The sequence below is a fragment of the Wasmannia auropunctata genome, unplaced genomic scaffold (genome assembly GCF_000956235.1).
Source record: "Wasmannia auropunctata unplaced genomic scaffold, wasmannia.A_1.0 LD336023.1, whole genome shotgun sequence".
NCBI lineage: Eukaryota > Metazoa > Arthropoda > Insecta > Hymenoptera > Formicidae > Wasmannia > Wasmannia auropunctata.
Genome location: NW_012026867.1, coordinates 41,816 through 62,825, shown reverse-complemented (window position 1 = coordinate 62,825; position 21,010 = coordinate 41,816). Strand labels below are relative to the sequence as shown.

Genomic DNA, 21,010 nt, shown 5'->3' with positions numbered 1-21,010 from the left:
GGAATTTTAATTTCGCCCTAACGTGTAAACACGCCGGCGCCAATTTATTTCACCACGGGGAGCGTTTTAAAAGGGAGGTTCGAACCCGGCCGACCTCGCTTTCTCCCGCTTGCAGCCTGTTTGCCCTTAACTTTAATTTTCTTTCTCTTTCTCTCTCTTTTTTTCTCTCTCTCTTCCTCTCTCTAGCAACTAGATGCGTTTCGCGATTTACGGTACTGCGGAATAGCCGCGGGCCTCGATACGAAGGAAATTGAAGGCCGTAGAATACTAGTAAATATACCAGCGTACGACGGTTAAAGAATATTGGTAGATAATACGAGTCTCTTGCTAAATGAAAATATTATCACATGATAAAATATGGTATTTCTCTAACTATTTCTCGTGTCTCAATTTAAGAAAAGAAAATAATAATTCTATCATTTCTATATCATAATCATAGAGAGAAATAATCGATCCGATCGTGACTGGCCGTTCTGCTGCAAGAGAGCGTACGCTCGTAGCGGATAAACGTGGAATCGCCTCACGTCGGATGATTAGTGTCGAGCTTAACGGCGTGGAATAATGCCTCGGGATTACGATAATTAAAGAGTGTGATTAGTTTTATTGCGGCCGAACGGCCGTAATAAAAATGAACGGTAAAAGTCTCCGGCGGGCAAGGAAAATTAACTTATGCAGTTTTGTATTTTATTCACGGCGCCCCCCCCCCCCTCCGTTCCCTTGGCGGCTACTACGAAATGATATTTCCTGTGAGACGGAACGACGTGTAATATTCTAGTTTCCGATAATCGTTATAAATCGCGTCGCGTCGCCGCTTAATCGCGACGTGATGGGATAAGCTGTTTAATGCCCTTATTTAGCGACATTATATGCGGCTAAAACGGCGCTTCTCGAGTATTCAGGTCAAAAGGCTGCGCTCCTTTCAGCTCAGCGGTGCTGGCGCAGAAAATGGAACAAACACACTCCGCGATAATTTAACTCGAGTTCCGGGTGGAATCTCCCTTTCCTCCTCCTTCCACCCCTCCCACCCCTCCCCTCTTCTTACGGTCTTATCCTTTGAAATCCTTTAATGGGAATTCTTTGCGACTACTGCGAGATGACTTAACTCAGTGATAATATTATTGTACTTGGCCTGAAACTTGGGAAGAGGACTCTTGATACGCGAGAGAAACGAGGTTGAGCTGTTTCGCGAAAAGAGAAACGGTCAATACGACTTTTCCGGCGGGTGAATTAATCAGCTTGAAAATACTCTGATTAAACCTTAATGTGCTTTCAAGCTAGTTTCGTTATTTTTAAGAAGCGCATTTCGCGGATGGCGAATCTGTAATTAGCATCAGAACGTAATTTCGAGCACTACTACACTGGCGAATCTTCCCCAAGCTCGTTAGAACGACCATCCCTCCCGTCGCTTGCGCCGGAGTCGTCATCGATTTCGCGAGACGACGACATCACTTGTATTCGACATTCACGGAGGATAATGTTACTATCGGTAATCTTATTATGATCCTCGATTTTCTCCGATTTATCATTGTATCGAATTCGTACGGTCGTTGAACTTGAATATGCGGCTTGTTGCATCGATCCAACCTGGTTGTTCGTTCGTTTGAGAAAGAGAGAAAAAGAGAGAGAGAGAGAGAGAGGGGGGGGGGAGAGGAAAAGGGAGGCGATTGTAAAAAAAGACACAACAAAAGAAGAAATCGCCAAGGGAAGAGGGACCGTACCTGGTGGAACCGTTCCGCGCGTAAAGCGCGAGACGGTAGAAGCACGAACGAAAGGTAAGATAATGGAAAGTCGGAAAGAGCGCCGATCCACACCGCGGCACCGGAGACAGGTGGAGAGATGTGGAACGGCAATACTTCAAATTCATTTGCGCGACAATCTCCGGTTCCTTTCGCTTCGCGGATCCTGCGCAACTTGCCGTGCCAATAAAATCAGAAGTTCGCCTCGCTGGCAGCGACGTTGGTGGCTCGAGAGAAACGGCGAGGGGAGGCAAGAGCCGTAACGTGATAATTATACGCATCATAGAAAAGAGGAAGAGGAGGAGCAGGAAAAGAGGACGTGGTTCTGGAGCAGCGAAATGAGCCATACCGCGTACAGCGAATATCGTTTGGAGTGTCGATAGCGCGTATAAAATATATTCGTGGGCCGATCTCGCGTAATTGAGTCCCCTCTGCCCCTTTGTCGTTTCTTCGCGCAGGAAAGACGGAGGGCGAACCGGAAGGGAAACTTGAAATCGTCGCTTCGGCAAATTGCCGGGGCGAAATTCGTCGGTTCACGATAGACGGGAAATGAACCGCGCTGAGCGTCCGCTGCCTTTCGATGGCCGCGTCCCCGCGCGCGCTCGCCGCCTTTTTGTCCGCCTTTCCGTTTCCGCCGACTTCCGTCGGGGTGTCACGACGGATAACCCCCCGAGCGGTGGGCGGCGGCAAGCGCGCGCGCAAACGCCTCCCCGATAAGTTATCGTCTAATTATGAAGATCGTGGGACGCGACGTTTCCACGTAACCCCGGTGACTATAAAGCGCACGTTACGGCCGTTTTTCACAGCTGAAAAATCTCCGCGGGGTATGAGTTTTAAAATGTAGACGCAGCCGAGCGTGCACGTGGCGTGTCCTTGATACGCTAAGCAAATTTGACGATGAGGAGCTCGTTTATACGCACGGGGAAAAGCGCCGCCGCGCGTGGAATGTCGTCGGATTGATTTGCCAAGGGCGTACAGCGCGAGATCGAGGATTAAATGGAAAGGATAGTCGGAGATGGGAGAGAGAGAGAGAAACTCCTGAAAAATTTCTTACCGTTTATGATCCAATTAATTTTTTTTCTCGCTACGATAACGCAAGGTATCGTCACCCTCGATATCGATAAAGCGACGGTGCAAATGGTCCCCGACTACCTCAACGACGTAGCCATTTTTACGCATCTCGAACGAAAACGCGAGGGAGGGATGACAAAGTGGATCGATCAAAGCGCATTAGACGCGGCGATTAATCGCCGCCGATATTTCCCGCTTTTTCGCCACTTCCCCGTCGCGGACGCTCGATCCGACACGGACGCGCTCCGCTGGCCGCGCGTTAGCCCTTTTATATTTTCATTAACTGTCATTATTCCGCCTACGCTTTGCGGCGGTCACCCGCGGTCGCGCGACGTTTTTCCGCGCGCAAAGCGGCGGCGGACGGATGCACGCGGTGGTGCGCGGGCGGTGCAGCGGTCGTTACAAAGGCGGATCAAATTACAACCGGTGCAGGGATTAAAGCCGGAGGAGAAAAAAAAAGAGGCAGCGTTTGCGTTGCCACGCAAAAAGGCACATCCGCGAATCCGCCTCTCATCGGTCCGCTTTATACGTGTAGATTCGACGAATTCCTCTCTTTCCGCCGCTCCCTCCGCCCCTTTCCCGTATAGTTCCCATCACTTGCACTGGTTACCCGTTTCCCGTCTTCTCGTTCTTCTTTCTCGCACGCCATTTCTCGCTCGACGATTCCCCGACCGCTCTTCGAGCTCTTCGGCACGAATTAACGTCCCGCCCATGAATCCGCTAATAAATCTCGTGAACCGCTATTACCGCCGCCGTCCGTTCGAAGGAAGCTAAATCTTCGGATAAGAGTAAAATGGCCGCGAATCGGTCATCGGTTGACGAATTTATACGGCTACGAAGAGAACAGTCGCGGCGAGAGGGAAGAGCGGCGCGATTTTCGGAGCGAGGCGCGGAGGCGGTGGAGGTGAGGCGCGACCCGCGCGAATCCGCGGCGATAATATTGATTTTTGCGATTACACAGCATGCGGCGTAGCGCGGCGCGGCGCGAGTTTGCCTACACGCGCGAATACATCGTACATATATGCATCGAAAGTATTATTTATTTTATAAACACGCCTATATACGTACCTATCACGCGCGTATCGCGTTCCGCGTAACCGCGCCCGCGCACGAACTCTCTTTCTCTCTCTCTCTCTCTGTCTGCGCGCGGGCATTTCGCGTCTCTTCGCCGCGCCGCGAGCGATAATCCCGCGTTAGCGCTTTGCTTCATTAATATGTTTATAATCGTAATGACGCATCACTGATTGTTAAAGCATTCTATTGTTCGCGTTCGTTTTAAGTCATTATTACGCGGTAATATCGAGAGAATTATTAATTAATTATGCTGCGTGATATCGATAACGAGCCGATATTATGTCGACGATATCAAAGCCTTGTTTGTTGCTCGCGTTGTCGCTGCAACAAGCGAGTATTTTTTTTTTAATAAAAGAGAGGCGTGATACAACGTGCACACGCAGAACAGAGACTCGGCACATGATCGAAAGCTCTCCCCTTCCTCCCTTCCTTCGCCCCGTCCGCGGACAATAGTCGGGAATACTATAAAATTCGCGGTGGTACTTTTATGTGGCCGTTTCGTCTAATTTTCGTCGAGATGACGCCATCGAAAACTTCGATGGAAGACATCGACGTTCAATTACCAGGTACAAAGGCCGGCCCGTTATTCCCGGTTGCCCGTACATTTGTTTGTTCCTCCATGGGGCTGTCTGGGATGACCATTGTTCTTACAGATTGGGGCTTTCGCAAGGATTAATGAGAATCACGGCTCGGCCGTTCACCGAAATCCGATTGGCGGAAACTCACTCAGACCGTTTAATATCGTGTCTTTTCCTCGCACCCGAGGCGTGTGCTCGTGATAACTATATAATTGCTGAAGAAAGTAAAATTATACCGAGGATGGACTCACATAAATATAAAAGTATACAGAGTAGGAAACGTTTAATGAATTGCATTTCTCGGCACTCGAAATTTCAGAACAGTCGTTCACGTAGAAATAATCGTAGAGAAAGAGAGAGAGAGAGAGAGAGAGAGAGAAGTCGAAACTTCGACTTCCCTCCGATGGACAGACCGAGTCTAAAAGGATTTCGATTCCTTTTCGTCTCGGCGTAAGCCGCTATTTATACGGGTGATACGAACGATTGAGAAATACTGCTGTTGAAATTCTTCGGAGGTGCAATTGGCGAAAGACGGTCGTCTCGGTCTCAGTGAAACTAAAGTTTTCGGGTACGTGGAGCGGACGTGGGGGAGGGGGAAAGGGGGGGGGGTCACGACTTTTACGTCCCCGCAACTCTTTTACCACTACTTTACGCGACGCTGCACCCGAAAACGTCGGCGCCCACCTGGCCACCTAAGGGCTTTGTGCGGTATCTCGTGTTTCGTGCGCCCACAACTTTTGCTCCGAGCGTAACGGGGGTGCACTTAGACGGAAGCTGGATAGGTAGATAGGTGGGCGCACGTGTGCACGCTCTCTGTGAAACATCGAGATAGGTACAACGGGGCGAGCGCGAGGAGTGTCTGCGGTTTCGGCGAAAACCGAAATTACGGGGGTTAATGGAAGTCCGGGGCGAGGCTCGTTCGATACTAAAGAAGGAAACGACGGGATCGCGAGGGGTCTCACTTTGTAAGTCGTCGGCCCGGAGAAAGAGAGTGGCCCGCTTCTTTCGCCGTTGAAAACAAAATGTATCCGGGCTCGTTACCGAGCGTAACAATAAATCTACAGGCTCGAGAGGGTCTTTTAGTCCGTGTCGGTCTTACGTCATCCGAGATTCAGCACGGCGTGCTGCTGAAAGAAGTTACCCTTTTGCCTTTTTCCGATTGACAACCGAGTTAAAAGAGCCTTTTGTACAATTGAGCTATCGCGACAAGGAAAGAAATTAACAATAGGAGATAAAGTTACAATGACTGCATGGGATATTTATTGCAAGATAATATTTCTCAGTGAGTGTTCAGGCCGGATCTCGAAGGACGCGGTACTACCATCGTTGAAGGGTAGAGACACGCTGCCATCTATAACGAGGCCGGCATCAAAGCCCATCGACCTGACTTTGATTCTGCAACACATTCGCCTGTCCGAAATAAAAGTCGGCCAGAGCGAACTTCGACACATCTCGTGTATCATACACGCCATTTTTAAATTTTCTGTAACGCAAACGTTCCGTGTCGCAGTAATCACAGCTTAATATTTTTAAGTCAACCTGGTCAATCATCGTTAATCTTCAATGACTACTCGAAGAAATGTCACTGAAGATTCGAAGGACATTTCGATTTTGTAGTTTGTTACCTGGCGGAAACAGAAGGTTACTGTGATACTTGTACAACACCTTGCAGATTTCTTTCTCGTCGAGTTGCCTGCCAATTGCCATGGCTGCGAGCGTTCGCACGGTTTCGGCAGTCTGCAAATTCATCGTCTTGAACCAGGACCGAGAGCCTGAGCCCGTGCAGACGCAGATACCCGAAGATCGGATCTCGACCATCTTCCCTTCGTCGGTCTGAATCGCCAGGATGATCGGTCTCGACGCCAAACATTCGCCCATAAACACCTGGAAAGCGCGCGTGATGAGCGGTTATCGATCGGCACCGGCGTAGAAACGCTTTACGTCAGATGTAACCTCGTTTAATGCCAGCCAAGGTAAAACTCTCCGGCGGGGCTGCAGGGCATCCGCTATTTTCCTCTGAGTGGATCTCATGAGTGCGCTGCGAAGATTTCATTTGTTTAGCGCGCCTTTGGAGAGACGTCGCGAAACTCGAAAGGAATTAATGGGACGGGAGAGCGAGTTCGCGAGAGAAAGAGAGATTACATGGAGAGACGTAATGGAATATCAAGTGTGCGACGGTTAAATTGTTTCCCGTCGGAAATGTCAAAATTAAATTTAATCGTCGAACTAGTCCTTTTCGAGAGTTTCTTTTTTCTCCTCCCCGGTTAATACGATAGATACGAGTTTTAAGAAGAGCTCCGCATCGCGCCGCATCGCGTCGCGTCACACCCCCGTAAAATTCGCGCGAATTCAGAAGTTACGGCCTCCTTGTGCAAGTCGTAACTACGCGGGGCCTTGTAATTTACAAGTTATAACTACCGAAGTTATAACGCGCATAAGCTGTAGTTCGGAAACTTCGGTTGTGAGAAGAGAGGACCCGGCCGGGCTGGGCCGGGCAATGAAGACGCACTGCAGCGTCCTCGCGAAGGCGCAGGAGGGTCGGCGATACCCAGCTGCTTATTTCAACTTTAGACTGCGCAGTGGGAGTGGCCGGTAAATAAAAGTTTAGCGCGGAACGTCAGTTTCTCGCGCGCGACCGGGCGCTTTAATGTTTCTCTATATCTACACGCGGGCTAACGGAATTATACGGTACATTTCTCGCGACGATTTCCCGCACGCGGCGGCGGCGGCGAACGTGCGCGCGTCTCCACCCTGTCAACCTTGTTTCCGCTCGTTTCGCTATGCAGCCGTGCAGCTCGCAAAACCATTATCCGACTATCAAAAAGCATTCAAGCCCTTATCTTTTTGTGTTACATTAATGCCATTCTGAAGGAACTTCCTTTTCAGGTATTCGCGAATAAGGGAGAGACGCCCGGAGTGTCTCGTAAGTCGTTTCTCGCTTCATTCGGTCCCATTCGCTTTGGCACACGCCTGATTTATTAATACTATTATACTATAACTCCCCAACTCGCTTCCGCGAGTTTAAGTGAAAATGACGACTGCATCTCCGAGAGAAGTACTGAGAAATTTTAGATAAAATGTGAATCTTGCGCAAGAAAAGCGAGATAAATAACGTTATGATATGGGATTTTCCTTTAAGAGAAAAAATGTTTTTAGATTCAAGTTTTTCTTGGCCAAATACGCCGGTTTATGTTGAGCGGAAAAAATTATGTTAATCGTTTGCACTAAATTAGAGGTCAATCTACTCACTCGACTCTCTTTTCGCCTTGCATGCGACCCTTTTCGTGCAAGTGAAAGGGCTGTCGATAAAGCCCTTCTCCTGTCATTATTGTACGTATGCGACTTCTCATTAATACAGTGTAGTCCCCCGCACGCAATTTCTCAAATATCCTTTCGATGTCCGCCCTATACTCAATCGGCAGGGTGAAAGTATTACTTCCGGGATGCGGATTGATGCCGAATATCGGCGTGTTGTTGCTCGTTATCAGCTTCGAGGCCAAGAGAAAGGTGCCGTCTCCGCCGATTGCGATCACCAGATCGGTCCAATCTACGCATCTACTCGCGTCGTCTATTCTGTATTTCAATCACAGATATAAATCATCCCTTGAATCTAATAATTCCACTAACAATATTGTTTGCGATTAAATCCGTCGTAAATTGGAGCATCGACCTTCGGGAAAATTATGTCGTGGATTTTCTACTTCGGGAGAAGAAAAAGCCCCACGGTAACGGCAGGTTCGTTAACTTACAAAGTAACTCGTTCATAAAGTACATTACCTTTTCATAATCCGATAACTGACGTCGAGATTACGTAGAATGCGCGCAAGTTCTTTCTCGCAGGCGAGCTGCCGATGATGCTCCGCGAGGATCTCGTCGGGTTCTATACTTTGTTTTCTCAACCGATTCAGTAGCTGATTATTCGATAAACCAGGATGTGCGGTTTTAAGAAACTCGAAAGCGGATAGTTTCGAGATGCCGAGCACGCGTTTCGGCCAGTGCCAATTGTCTAGTAAACAATTTAACAGTCTCATATTTATATCCTTAAGGTTTCACGTGATAATTTTATTATATATATGTCGCTGTTGAATGACGTTAATCCAGATTAATTTAAGTTTACGTTAGGTTATGGCAATTGTCATTGGCTTTGAGAAAATATCGACGGTTTACGGCAAATCGGGAAAAAAATCCCGCTTAATCGAATAAATCGCGCGTTTTCGGAAACGATCAATTTATTTGATTGCATTGAGGGGGGGGGGACTGTTTTATTTATTATTGTATAAGAGCGTGGAATCTTTAAAGCGGTGAATCATTAGCTGCATCCTCCGCAGCTCGAATTTCCAACGCCGCAGCATTCCACCGATGTTTCTCGGGCAAGCAGCCCCCCATTTCGTTACTGGAACTTGCTGCAACTATATATATATCGGTCTTTCCGCATGATTGACCGCGACATCCTCCGCAAGGAGCACTTTTGTAGATCAAGCATTTACATTCAATGTATTAGCAAAACTTAAGCGTACATTACGTGATACTGTAACATTTCTACATGCATATTATACAGAGAGAGATAAATAAAGAAAATTATTCTGGAATAATATCCGGGAAAGGTAATTGGATAATAAGTATAATTTAGCATAAACTAGCACAATTAGTAATATTAACAAATTAGTAAATAATAAAGTTAAAATATTATTAATGAAATATATAATATATTGAAATTAACTCGACCGAGAAAAAAACAGGAAACATAATCCCAGATGTAACATTATTATAAACGTGTAATCAAATTCCAAATAAAGTTACATTATAACTATGCTGTGAACAAGCAGTGTAAAGCATTGCATGTTACAAGGATGAGATTGTTAAATCGCATAACTCACTTGCAAGGAAGATCTCTCTCTCTCTCTCTCTCTCTCTCTCTCTCTCTGCAGTAACAATCCACGTTTAACTTTAGCCAAATTAACGAGCAGCCCTTTCACCGTCATTGACGTAGTCCCGTCTTTCATCGCGAGCAACGCGCGTGTTTCACGCGAATGGCATGGGACTATCGAGCACGGAGTTGTCTGTGGAACACGGGGCTGGATCCTTGGTCGGAATTGGACGGTCCAAAGACGTTGAACACGGAGACGTGTCGTACAACGGCGGCGGCGGACAGGCCGCTGGACACGGCAGTGATTTACACGGGGACGGTTTACACGAGGGTGGTTTACACGCCGGCGGATTACACGGCGGCAGATTGCACGGAGGTGGGTCAGACCAGAGGTGGATGCCCACGGTCGGGTTGCAAGCTGGACGACGGGACATGGTAACACAGGCACAACGGTAACAACAACAGCCGAGGGTGGAGGGAGGGGAGGAGGGTTACGTGACGGAAGGGGACGCGTGTTGTCGCCTGTGTTTAATCAACTTAGCGTGATAAGGCGACGGATAGAGGGGCATTATGGGACCCTTCGCACCCTCCTCGGTTCTTCCCTATCGAGGAAGTCGGTGCCTTCATGGTCTTCGCGAAGCCCGACGTTACGAAGTTTCCTCGCTGTTACTTCGCGCGATTCAGCGCGGCGGTTGCAGCAGCCTTCCCGTCAGTTCCTCGCTTTCCACGTTGTCATTATCGTCGCCTCCGTAGAGCAACTCCGTTCCGGCAACCTCCAGTGTCGTCGGCGACATCAGCGTTCTCGAATGCAGTACTTAGCGTGAAAGGCGGCGGCGCATGCTGTGCGTCGTTTCTGCCGAAGGATATCGCACTTCCTTCGCCTCGCGGGCGAAGTTTCCGTACCGTACGATGTCGAAGTTGAATAGTAAATCTTCCGACGCCGCCTGTCTAATGCATCCCACCAGGACGACGTTAAGTCTTGCCACTGAATAAAGCTATATCCCGTTATACGACCGGAACGCTTATGACAGCGGCAAGCATGTCCTAACGCTATATATACCTCGTGCGGTACACGATGCACTTGTTCCCTGAGTGGCTTCGACTCTCCTCTTATATCGGCCACCCAGAGAGTTTGCGAGTATAGATTGCCACGAACTTCGACGAAGTTTTCGTACTTGATGTACTTCGAGCGTAAGGACTGCTTAAGATGTGAGATCCTTTCAAATCTCACATTTCGAATGGTTGACCATATGACAGATCTACCATAATACGGATAAATAAATATAATTAGACATTATATAAAAATAATCAGAAGTCTTTTTGTCTAAATTCTGTCGTAAATTCTTGGACAATAACTTTTAATTGAAAACTTTACTCTTATTCATTTTCCCTTACTTTATACATAATAAAATTAATTTTTATTGAAAACAAAAACAAATTAACGTACTTTCCCGACCGCGCGTGAATAAGTAACGAGGAAACTCCGCCGCACTGTTGATATGCTTTCGCTTTCCGGACCAAGCTTTCGGCCGTTGCATCCGGCAGGTGGGCTTGCTACCCAAGAAAACGAACTTTGGCGAAATTCCTTCCGCCGCAATCGCCGACCGCGGAGACCGCTTAAGGATACGACGACGTCCCCGCCGGGACTCTGGTTGATGTAAAGTTCTCCGGCTGCCCGCAAGCTCTTTTCGACACTGTTTGGCGTCTCTTGGCGAAAAACGGTAACGGTTTCTCGCGTCTGCGGCGGTTTCTTGTCCGTAGATATTTTTCAAGCAGCTATAATAAGTAGCTTCGCAAGCAAATGAAAAAACGATCAGACGGTTTGTTTCGGTGCTTTTGCGACTGGCAATTTTTTAGGCAATAACAGGCGTTTTCTTGCAATGCAGAACCGTTTTTTCTTCGGGTTTTGTCGTTTCTCGAAATGCGTTCCCGCAGCAATTTGTCGTCACTAGTGACTAACCATAAACTAATAACGATAAACAGCTCGTACATGCATTTCTAATAAACTAGTCGTACAATATAATGAGTTAATATAAACTGCTGTGCAAACATTGCAAATACATAATCACTCTCGTCCGCATTAATATATTGTATATGATACGTTCTCTTGTCATCCGGCATCAATGCGTCGACTGTCGCGCGTATATCGCAACTATATTTAGCGCGTTATTAATTTTAATTATTAATATGCATGCGCGTTGGACAGAATGCAAAACTTTACGGCTATTCGCACATACAGGTTAATAACTAAAATTAGTACGTAGTGTGAAACGTAATTAGGATTGACGCACGTCACAGGCCGCGGTACAGATTACGTCGCGTATTTATCCATTTTAATTTGCACGGTCCCCGTAGAGTAAATCACCGTTCGGACCTGTATTGTAAATCTCATAAAAAATTATACATTAAGCAATAAAAAGCGGCGCGTTAATTCTATATCTCCGATACGATTGATTCCGAATTATTCAGCAAAGTTAAATATCATACGTTGCCATTGTCAATATCAATTATATCGCTACAAATGCTCCGGCGTTCATGGATGCGCGAAATATAAATTTCCCTTTGTTCAGTAATATAATCGATCCCTCCCACAGTGTTGATTGTTGTTCCATACTGGACAACTGTCATTCCAATAATAATATCCCGTTCGAGCGTTGTCAATATTATTTAGATGCGAGTAACAATATTTTGCGTCGCTCTTGTAATACGTATCGTTACATAAATTTTCGAATGTTACTACACGTTTTGCGCAGTCCATGTTACAATAACTGGCGCAGCTGTCAACCAGCGTATGACAGCTGGCGCGGCTGTCATCCAGCGTATGACAGCTGGTACGGTATTCGATCGCGCATGAATCTTGCGAGAGACGGCAACGAGCGTGGCTCGAGATAGCGTTTCGCGGAGCTTCATTCCGCGAGCACGGGGTGATCCAAATGTCGCAATGTTTTCCGAGATAGACGTTGCTCGGTATTAAATCTTCGCATTTCGTTGGCCGTAGACATCTCGCCGAAGCACTTCGACAACCTCGATACATTTCCGTTACCGGTTCTTCGAATTTGTTAAAAAATCTTATCACTTCTGGTGTGGGAAAAGCGTAACACTCGGATTTCGGGTTTTCGTATTTCTTTGCAGCACGAATGCGATATTTAGCTCGATATTTTGATTTTTTATCAGATAATTGCGAAGTTTCGATAGAGGAATCAATGATACCAATTTTTGGGGTAGTAGCTTCTTGTCTCAAAGTAATAGTTGGAGTGTCTGTTAGTTGATCTGTTAGTTGATCTGTTAGTTGATCTGTTAGTTGATCTGTTAGTTGATCTGTTAGTTGATCTGTTAGTTGATCTAAATTTAAAAAAATTTGAAATTATTTCTTAGCTACGGAATACAATTTGTATTTATAGAATTATAAAATTATCAGCGGCATTACTTGTCATATCAGCAGCAATATGGTCTAATGGTCTAATGGTTGATGGTCGAGAAATTATCTTCAGTGGTTTTTCCTCTTCTCTTTCCTCTTTCTCAGCAACAACAGCAGCAGCAGCTGCGGTATCTTGAAGATTATTTTCCGGAAACATGACCGATACCGAACGCGTCATCCTTAATTTTAACGTTGGAGTTATTCGGTTAGCCGAAGCAATGTCTAGTGGTAGTGGTAGTTGTTTATTCAAGCCTATCAAAATATGACTTGAAGAAGACGCCGTTACTCCCGTATCCTCTCGCTGCATTACAGTCGCTGCAGCAGCCGCCACCGCTGCGGCAGCGACTGTTGGCGTTTCTTCCGCGTGGACGATCGAAGATATTAATGGTATCGTGCACTCAAATGTCTCCTCCAACTGCAGAGGCGGTACCTCAGCCCTCGTCGACACGGACGCGAGAATCGAAGCCGTCTGCTGCTCCTTCTCGGCATCGTGACGTGCTTTCTCCGTCAGAGCCGCAGCGATTTTTGCAATTTTCTCGAGAACAGAATCCGCGTGCCGCCTCTTTTCGCATGCTTTCGCAAAAGCGTCAGGCCCATCCGCGGTGTCGCTTTGAGACCCGATGCACAGCGGACCGCAGCCGCGCGTCTTCTTCGGTACGGCGTCATCCACGTACTCCGTCGCGTATTCCGCATATCGATAAGATGCGCCGTGAACAAAATGCTTTCCTGTGAGATTTTCCTGCGTTACTTTATCGAAAACTTCATGGGGACGTGTGGAGGTAATTGCGTCGATCATTTTTCGCTTGATCTTAGCGACAGTCTCTGCATCCAATTTAATTATGTCGTCTACAACCGATGAAAATGAAGTATGTGCAGTTTCTTCAGATTTACACGGCGTACAGACATTTTGCTTTCTTCTTATATTGAGTTTTTCTTCTTTTATCTGTCGTAACCGCTCAGTAGAACGTACTAAACACTTTATTAGCTTGCGGAAGAACTTGTGACTTTTCGACGATGGTAAAGCTTCGTTCGCTGCATTTGGATCATCGCAGCAATCGAAGCAATCTCTTCGTTCAGAACAGTTTGTGTCAGAACCAGCGATTTCGTTTCTGTTATTTGCCATGCTTGGTACGCTTAATATGTTTATTCGATATGCATAATAATATTAATGTTATAGACCATAGTTCCACCGCATTAATATTGCTAATATTGAATATGCTTAATTGAATATGCTAATATTGAACAGGCTAAATTGCAATTTTGCTTCATGCTGAATAAGAAAAATTATTTTGCAATGTGCAACTTCATTTAAAATTTTCAGGAGAATTCCATAATTAACTTATTTGTTTCCATTGCTATTAATAATTAAAGTTTCAGTTCGGATATGAATTTTGGCAAGGTGCGGATACAAGGTGGACACATTTTTGATATGACATATTCAGGAATAGACACATAAATTTGAGTGTGTGCATGTGAAAATGTGAGGTTACTAAAATTTAGTTAAATTAGCTGAAATTCCGAATTTCTCGATATCTTGAATCGATCGATGTACGCTAAAAATTTGACAAGCGTAAATTTCAATATTACCGTTTAAATAAAGTAATTATTAAATAATGTCGCTTTAATCAAATAATTATTTACATTACGATAGATATATTAATTTATATGAATTGCTCTATTGAGAGCAATTTATATAAATTTATATAAAGAAAGTTTCCAAAACATGTACATAAATCATGGGGGAATTTTAACATCTGCTTTTCGTTCCGCCAAATAATCGTTTAATTCAGACGTTTCTGGATACTCTGCGATTAACGCCTCTTCTAAAGAGATCGAATTATCCGATTGCCTTATTTCGTAACAATCTGGCTTATCGCACATGAAACATTGCACGGTCTTCGTGATCGAACACGGACGCTTGTCCGGATAGCTGATCTCTCCGGAAGTAATGTCGTTTGATGACGTTTGCGTTTCCGCTTCCTTCTCGTCGTCCGATTCCGATTGCAGCATTATGCTCATCAACACCCTCCTCCTCTTCTCGCCGCTGAGAATAAATTCCGATAAAATCCCCGTAACAATCGCGTCAGGTGTTTGCACTTGAATGTTTACGTAGGCTCGCCTCTTATTGCCTTCTCGAGCGGTTTGCACAGTAGACGGTTCTATTTGCATAATCTTCACTCCGCTGCCGTAAGTGCTCGATAGTTCCTTTCTTCCGATGCTCCTTCTGCTCCGTTTAAGCACAGGCGCGGTGGTCTTATTATCCACGGGCAATCGCCTCCTCCAGAATTTCATCGTTGTCGCGCAGAACGGCGATTTGCCACCGGGACGATTTTTTCGCGATTTTCCCAATGAAACGGATGATGTCTCCCATTTGGAAGTCGACGCTGTCGGTTCGTCCGGATCGTTTCGCGATGAGTGAACCGCGGGATTCGCTTCCGCCGAGGATGCATCCGCAATCGCCGGCGTGAAGCTCCTTTCGGTCTCCGCGCCGATCGTGTCCTCGATACTCTCGCGCGTTTTCGTTTCGTCGCGAGATCTCGTTTGTTCAGGCGCCGCGGATCTTTCCGCTCGCTCCTCGTTATCTTCCGGAGAGGATATGCTCGCCGATTGAGGCTCGTGCGGATTATTTCGCGAGGCAGCCGGCATGTCCGCGCGAATCGCTTGGCGATCAGTGGTTACAGACACTACAGACAATTCGTAACAGATCACATGCTGCGATTTTTTGGAAATGAAATTTTGAGGCCTAACGGATCCTGCATCTTCGTAAATACGTTGCACAGATTTCTCATCTACGGTGCCTCTCGCAAAGTCTTGGTTATCGTCGCTGCCGCCTCTGTTGCGAAGTCCTGGGTACGTGGAGTTCTCGTGATACGCGAAGGACTCACTCGAACGAGATTGAGAATGTACCTCCTCATCGCGGCTATACGTTTCACTCCGTGGCGGAAATTCTACGATATCCTGATACCTGTCACGTTCATACTCTAGAAGAGCAATTATTATTTCCGTATCAAAGGCAAGAAAGTTATATACGCGAGAAACGAGGGAATATTTTATGATATTGAATATTGCACAAGTATTCGTATCTAAATGCAAATTCTCGCGTAGGCAAAAGTTAATGTAAAATTTGAATATAAACATCCTTTGTCTTTAATGCGTATAAATTTGGAAATTTTCAAAGAGAAAGATTACCATAGGTTAATAATAAAACAGAATTTGTTAATTTGCGTTCTATCGTAACGCAAATCTGCGGAAGTTTATATTTATTTTTATAAAATTAAAGAATTTCTCTATCATTTTTCGATTTCATTTAGCCGAAATAAAAAATACATTTTTTTTTACAGGACAATATTTATGGTTCACGTATTCGGAGAGATGTAGATACAAAAGAGACGACAGAAAAATCGAAAACTCGACAAAATTGAAAAGCAGTGAAAGATTAAAAAAAAAAAAACGAATGTTTCGTTGTTGCGTTGTCGTTTCTGCAAAAAATAATATTTTCTTGAAAAATATTGCATATACTTTCTAAATTGTCCCAAATGCGTGTTATTTGTCAGAATACAAGTCAAACATACAAGTTTCGATGACTGTGTCAGTGCAACAGGTAGATGCGTAGAGGATTGCTCACTATTAATCGTACCGCTGTAATTCACACAAGACTCCCCGTTCTCCTCTTTTTCGGCGCTTTGATACGCGTGCCTCCGCACATCGCGGCGAGAAGGTGCAATGGCCCGCGAGTTTTTCCGCATCGGTGCCTCCGTATCCCCGCGATATTTTCCCACGTCCCCGATTGCGCGTTCCTGGTGCGCCTTCGTTTTTTCCCCGCTCCTCGGACGCATTAAATTTTTACGACACGTTTCACCGCATATTTTGCCGGCGCACGAGGACGCGCTCTCGACGAGCGTCGCGTCAGCCACTTCGACGGGATTTCTCTGCGAGCGTTCCGATTTACGTGCATCCCTCACAACACGGCCGATGCTCGTAGCAGCTAGCTTTACGACGTTCTTGCACGCGTCGTGCACTTGCGACCAAATTTTGCCCAACTGTGAACTCGTCCAAAGAGAGTAATCGCGCGTCTCGCGACGTTTGCCGTTGGCGTTTATATTGTCGCTCCTCGTTTGTGACCTGCGAAGCATGCGCGAAAACTTTGCTACACGCTTTCTAACGTGCTCTTCACTTACTTCGCTTTGAAAGAAAAATCGATTTTGAATTGATTAGAGAATCGGGGAAGGAAATGCAACAGAAATCTGTTAAATTCTGTACATAGCAAGCTCAAAATACGTAATAAAAAATTGCTGTTAACATTTTGAAAATATTTGAATGGTGTCGAGTTCGCGGAGCGAGATTATGTTCCATTAAATCCCGAGATATTATTTCACGTAGAAAAATATCAACGAAAGCGTATCATAAATATACAAATGTTATATAAAATAAGGATAGGAGAACTCTGTGATATACAAGAGCAACTTCCAAGGCAATGTAGCCGAGAGAGGAAAGTAGAGAGAATTCTATTTATCGAAAGTAGATGTATACTGCAACGCCAAAATCAGGCGGGGACTAACGTTGCTTCGACCATTTCCAGGCTCTCGCGCTTCCTTATCTCCGCGCTTTCGCGCAATTGGACATGAATCGCCTCTTCCGATTTATATCTGCGAGACATAGTCGACGTTAGGTAACGACGAGAGAAAGAGAGATGCGAAGAGAAAGAGAGAGGAAACACGGCGCGCGGTTCCTTTATCGTGCGGCCATATCTCATTCAAATCGACTCTCACCTGGAATCACGTTTTCCTTTGAAATCCACCCTGGCGCGTGTACCGGCATCTACGGTCGCGATTCTTCTCTTCCATTTGTAATCCAATTGTTGGGCGTCAGTTTCAATGGAGCCCCGTCTCCATTCCGAATCCACTCCGCGGGCGGATCCGCCTTTTTTCCCGGGATGCTGGTCGGGACGCGACGGCGGCTCCGCGACAACGCGGCGGCCTGCGCAACGTCGCCCGATACAGTTGTCTCTCCGCGCGCGTGCATCCCACGTGTCGGCGGCTTTCAGCGAATTTGATTTATATGATCGATCGGCGTCTCTCTCCGCCATCGTTGTCGTCGCCGTCGTCGCCGTCCACCATCCGCGCTTTCCGGGACGCGTATCAATTTCACATCGCGACGCATCCGCGGAACGTGAATCGCGAAGATCGGCGACGCTCCCGCCGGGCTCGGCGAGCACGCTCGCCTTCGAAGCCGCGCGTTTCCGGATTGTGCCCGTCGAGCTTCCTTTCTCCCCGTCGCAATTCCTGCACCGTTCGACTCCATCTGGAGAATATTCATCGGCTTCCGTTGCGAATTCAGGCGCGATATCCGTCCGGGGCTCGTCCGCTCCGATCTCTTCCCTTTGATGCCTCCACAAAAGTGCGGAATTCTCGAACAGTCTTGCCGTTTGCGACATCAGGGGGCAACGGTCGCGTTGCATATTTATATCGGGATCGTACTCACTCGAGTCATAGAAACATCGACATCCCCTCGCGCGGGCGCATTCAGGATGAAAGCACTCGGCCGACCAATCAGCTTGCATCTCCGTATTGAAATCGGAACCATCTGTATTGTAATCCTCCCGATCACAAATATGATATTCTTGATGCTTGCCGTTAAAAATCGAGCAGCTGCAGTAGTTCGCGATACGTTTCCTCACGTCGTCACATGTTTGCTTTATGTTCAATATCGGATATCGCGCGTTATCAATATCAGCCATCGTGTCATTATGATGACAGCATTGCGTTGAGTTAAGAATCTCGTGGGGCGTACAAAGCGACTGCGTATTACTTTCTGGATGTAACTCCCGTCCGTTTAATATATTTTCGAATTTTTTCGGTGCGTCGACAGTCGTACTGGCATTCCTATATAATATGTCATTCTTTGATTCTTTCGAATAATTTTTGTATTTGCGTCTTGTTGATCTCCGAGATTTCTTCATTTTGTCGCTACTTTCGGCACAAAGCACGGCCAGCATAGAATTATCGACGATTTTGTTTCTCGAATTGGGATTCCACATTGAATGCCGTTTCCTGAAAAAATTTGCGTACATGGGGTTTTCAAAGAATTTGCACAATCTTTAGATATCTATATCTTTGCCTGTTGCATTTAAAAGATAAAATCCATACTTGGGCACTGCGATAAATTTCATTTCGGGTACCAGATTATACATGGAAATAACGCTGATTTTTATGCCGCCACGGGACATGCCATAAATATCATTGCTAAGATCAATGACAACTCCATCGGGCATCTTGCGACGTGTTTTTCTCTTACGATTCGATTTGCATCGAGATTCATCTTCGTTCCTTGAGAGAGCGCCATCATTCTTGACCGTTTCCTTGCGAGATTCCTTTTGTATTGCGCTTTCGCGGCTGGAAGATACGCACGTTTCAGCGTGATAATCGTTCGCGCTGAGCTCATCAATCTTCCCCTGATCCAATTTAAAGGCGCATATTTCATTCGGCGAACCGTCTCCATAACTTTTATCCAGTGATTCGTTGTCTTCTTGCGTTATGAAATCGCGGACGTTATACGTTGCGTCGGAATTTAAAAGTGGGCTATTTTCGTATCTGCGACTTTTGTTTCCACCTCGCGGCAGATCCGCCGGTAGCTCGACCGTCGAGACTTCCGGTCGAATAAGCTGCTCAGTATGGCAGCTGGAAAATCGACGAGCAAGCGGATTATAATATTATGTTATAATATTGAATATTGCTGTTGCGCGATAAGCGGACGATCGGACAATCAGAGTGATAATTATTTGCGAAATCTGTAACGCAGATACTGGAAATAGTGCGAATGAATAATGAAACTCTACAGCGAATTGTGACGGAAGCGCGGAATTGTGAAATCGCGTGTCGACGCATACTCGTGCTTATGCACGATAATTAAGTAGTAATTGTCGTATGCGCTAAATTAAGTAGTGATTGCCGTACGCTATTGTACCACGCTGCTGCATTATTGCCACATTATACCGTGAAATTATATTGTTCTCTCTTACGTGACGGCAGATGGAATCTCGTTTGCCGGCGAGTGGGCCATTGAAATGCAAATTTACCGGAATTGGAATATATACTAGTCAAATTTTGAATTTAGCAAGGTTAGTTGCCGTGATCCTGACGTCGAAAAGTTTGGTTACTTGGCGAGGCTTTCGGAAACAACGGAGCGAATGGGCTCTGTTGATGCACGACGCATATGCCGCGTACGTGCGCGTTATTTCATACATGCTATCCGCTTCACTACCTTTCTTTTTCGCTTTGTCATGATTTTTAGAATTTAAAATCTACAATAAAATGATTTCTCTTTGCTAGAAAAGAAAATAAATTGTCAAACTTAAATTTTCTCGATCAAATTTTTAACATGATGATCTCGTTTCTATACAATATACATGATCGAAGCGTCTAATGCATGAGACGCGATGCTAAATGCGAGAAATTTGTTTAAAAAAAATAATTTACATTTAGACAGTGTAACCGAGTACCTACTCCATTTTAGCGACGAGCGTTAGTGTGGCTCTGGCATGCCGCGAAATACATTTTTTTCCGCGAATGTTGCAATTTTCCATTATTTACGTCGGTATAATCCGACGGTGCGTATCAGGTTGAAAGCCGACGTAAAATGTAATACGCGCTTTTGTAATTTGACTGTCAGTTGCAATCGACCTGCCCGTAGTGGCTATATTTATAAAAGAACGTAATAGGCTTTATGGCGAGTGGCGTGTGTATCTCTTTTCCCGCGGAGCTTTGTGCGACGCGCGGTACTCGATGGTTCTCGTATCATCTTTCCATTCATTAAAACAGCGAGGGTAACTTTCCTCGATCCGAAGAACGGAAGGCAAGAAGAATAGATGTGATTCGATCTATTTTAAAGACCAAAAGATAATAATGCAAGTCGAATGCGAAGTAATGCGAGCTTTGAAGATAATAACGTACCATGTCGTTAGCCCGTTATCGGCTTAAGATCAAACGACATTGTCGCCTCGCGCCTCGCGCCACAATTTTCCGGGCGTGCGACAAGCGACGGATTTTACGTCGTGTTACAGCTATTGCGGCTTCACGTATGCATGCATGTACCGACTCGTGCGCTCTGGCAGACCCAAAAAGAGCGACGCCGGCTGACGTTGAAGCGACGGGAGGACTGTCGTGCGCAGTGATGGATGTCGGCAGGCTTAAATTTTGCGAAATTCCAGGCTCTCCCTGTTGCCGCCGCTATTTCCAGCCTGTGCTCCTCGCTCTCTCGTCCCCGTTCT

General features: G+C 46.0%; 4 protein-coding genes across 5 annotated transcripts; all 4 read right to left on the bottom strand.

Annotated features, from left to right (window-relative positions):
• Positions 1–5,704: 5,704 nt before the first annotated feature.
• On the bottom strand, positions 5,705–9,760 carry LOC105453029 (NAD kinase 2, mitochondrial-like). Its single transcript, XM_011694684.1, has 7 exons — positions 9,502–9,760; positions 9,337–9,381; positions 8,237–8,465; positions 7,709–8,032; positions 6,413–6,497; positions 6,085–6,343; positions 5,705–5,942 (listed from the first exon to the last, which is right to left on the bottom strand). Exons 1-7 carry the CDS (start codon positions 9,758–9,760, stop codon positions 5,719–5,721), a joined length of 1,425 nt encoding a protein of 474 aa, XP_011692986.1. The 3' UTR covers positions 5,705–5,718.
• Positions 9,761–11,151: 1,391 nt separating this feature from the next.
• LOC105452943 lies at positions 11,152–14,305 on the bottom strand. The gene is made up of 2 exons (XM_011694501.1): positions 12,754–14,305; positions 11,152–12,668 (listed from the first exon to the last, which is right to left on the bottom strand). The coding sequence occupies exons 1-2, from the start codon at positions 13,865–13,867 to the stop codon at positions 11,893–11,895; spliced, it is 1,890 nt and encodes a 629-aa protein (XP_011692803.1). The 5' UTR covers positions 13,868–14,305; the 3' UTR covers positions 11,152–11,892.
• An 86-nt stretch (positions 14,306–14,391) lies between these two features.
• LOC105452944 lies at positions 14,392–17,332 on the bottom strand. Of its 2 annotated transcripts, none has more exons than XM_011694502.1 (3): positions 17,304–17,332; positions 16,370–16,866; positions 14,392–15,725 (listed from the first exon to the last, which is right to left on the bottom strand). In XM_011694502.1, the coding sequence occupies exons 1-3, from the start codon at positions 17,315–17,317 to the stop codon at positions 14,479–14,481; spliced, it is 1,758 nt and encodes a 585-aa protein (XP_011692804.1). In that variant the 5' UTR covers positions 17,318–17,332; the 3' UTR covers positions 14,392–14,478. The 2 variants fall into 2 exon arrangements, with proteins under 2 accessions (XP_011692804.1, XP_011692805.1); XM_011694503.1 differs by having other exon boundaries at positions 16,382–16,866.
• A 177-nt stretch (positions 17,333–17,509) lies between these two features.
• On the bottom strand, positions 17,510–20,331 carry LOC105453028. Its single transcript, XM_011694683.1, has 4 exons — positions 20,243–20,331; positions 19,763–20,068; positions 18,891–19,421; positions 17,510–18,794 (listed from the first exon to the last, which is right to left on the bottom strand). Exons 2-4 carry the CDS (start codon positions 19,801–19,803, stop codon positions 17,510–17,512), a joined length of 1,857 nt encoding a protein of 618 aa, XP_011692985.1. The 5' UTR covers positions 19,804–20,068; positions 20,243–20,331.
• Positions 20,332–21,010: the final 679 nt, after the last annotated feature.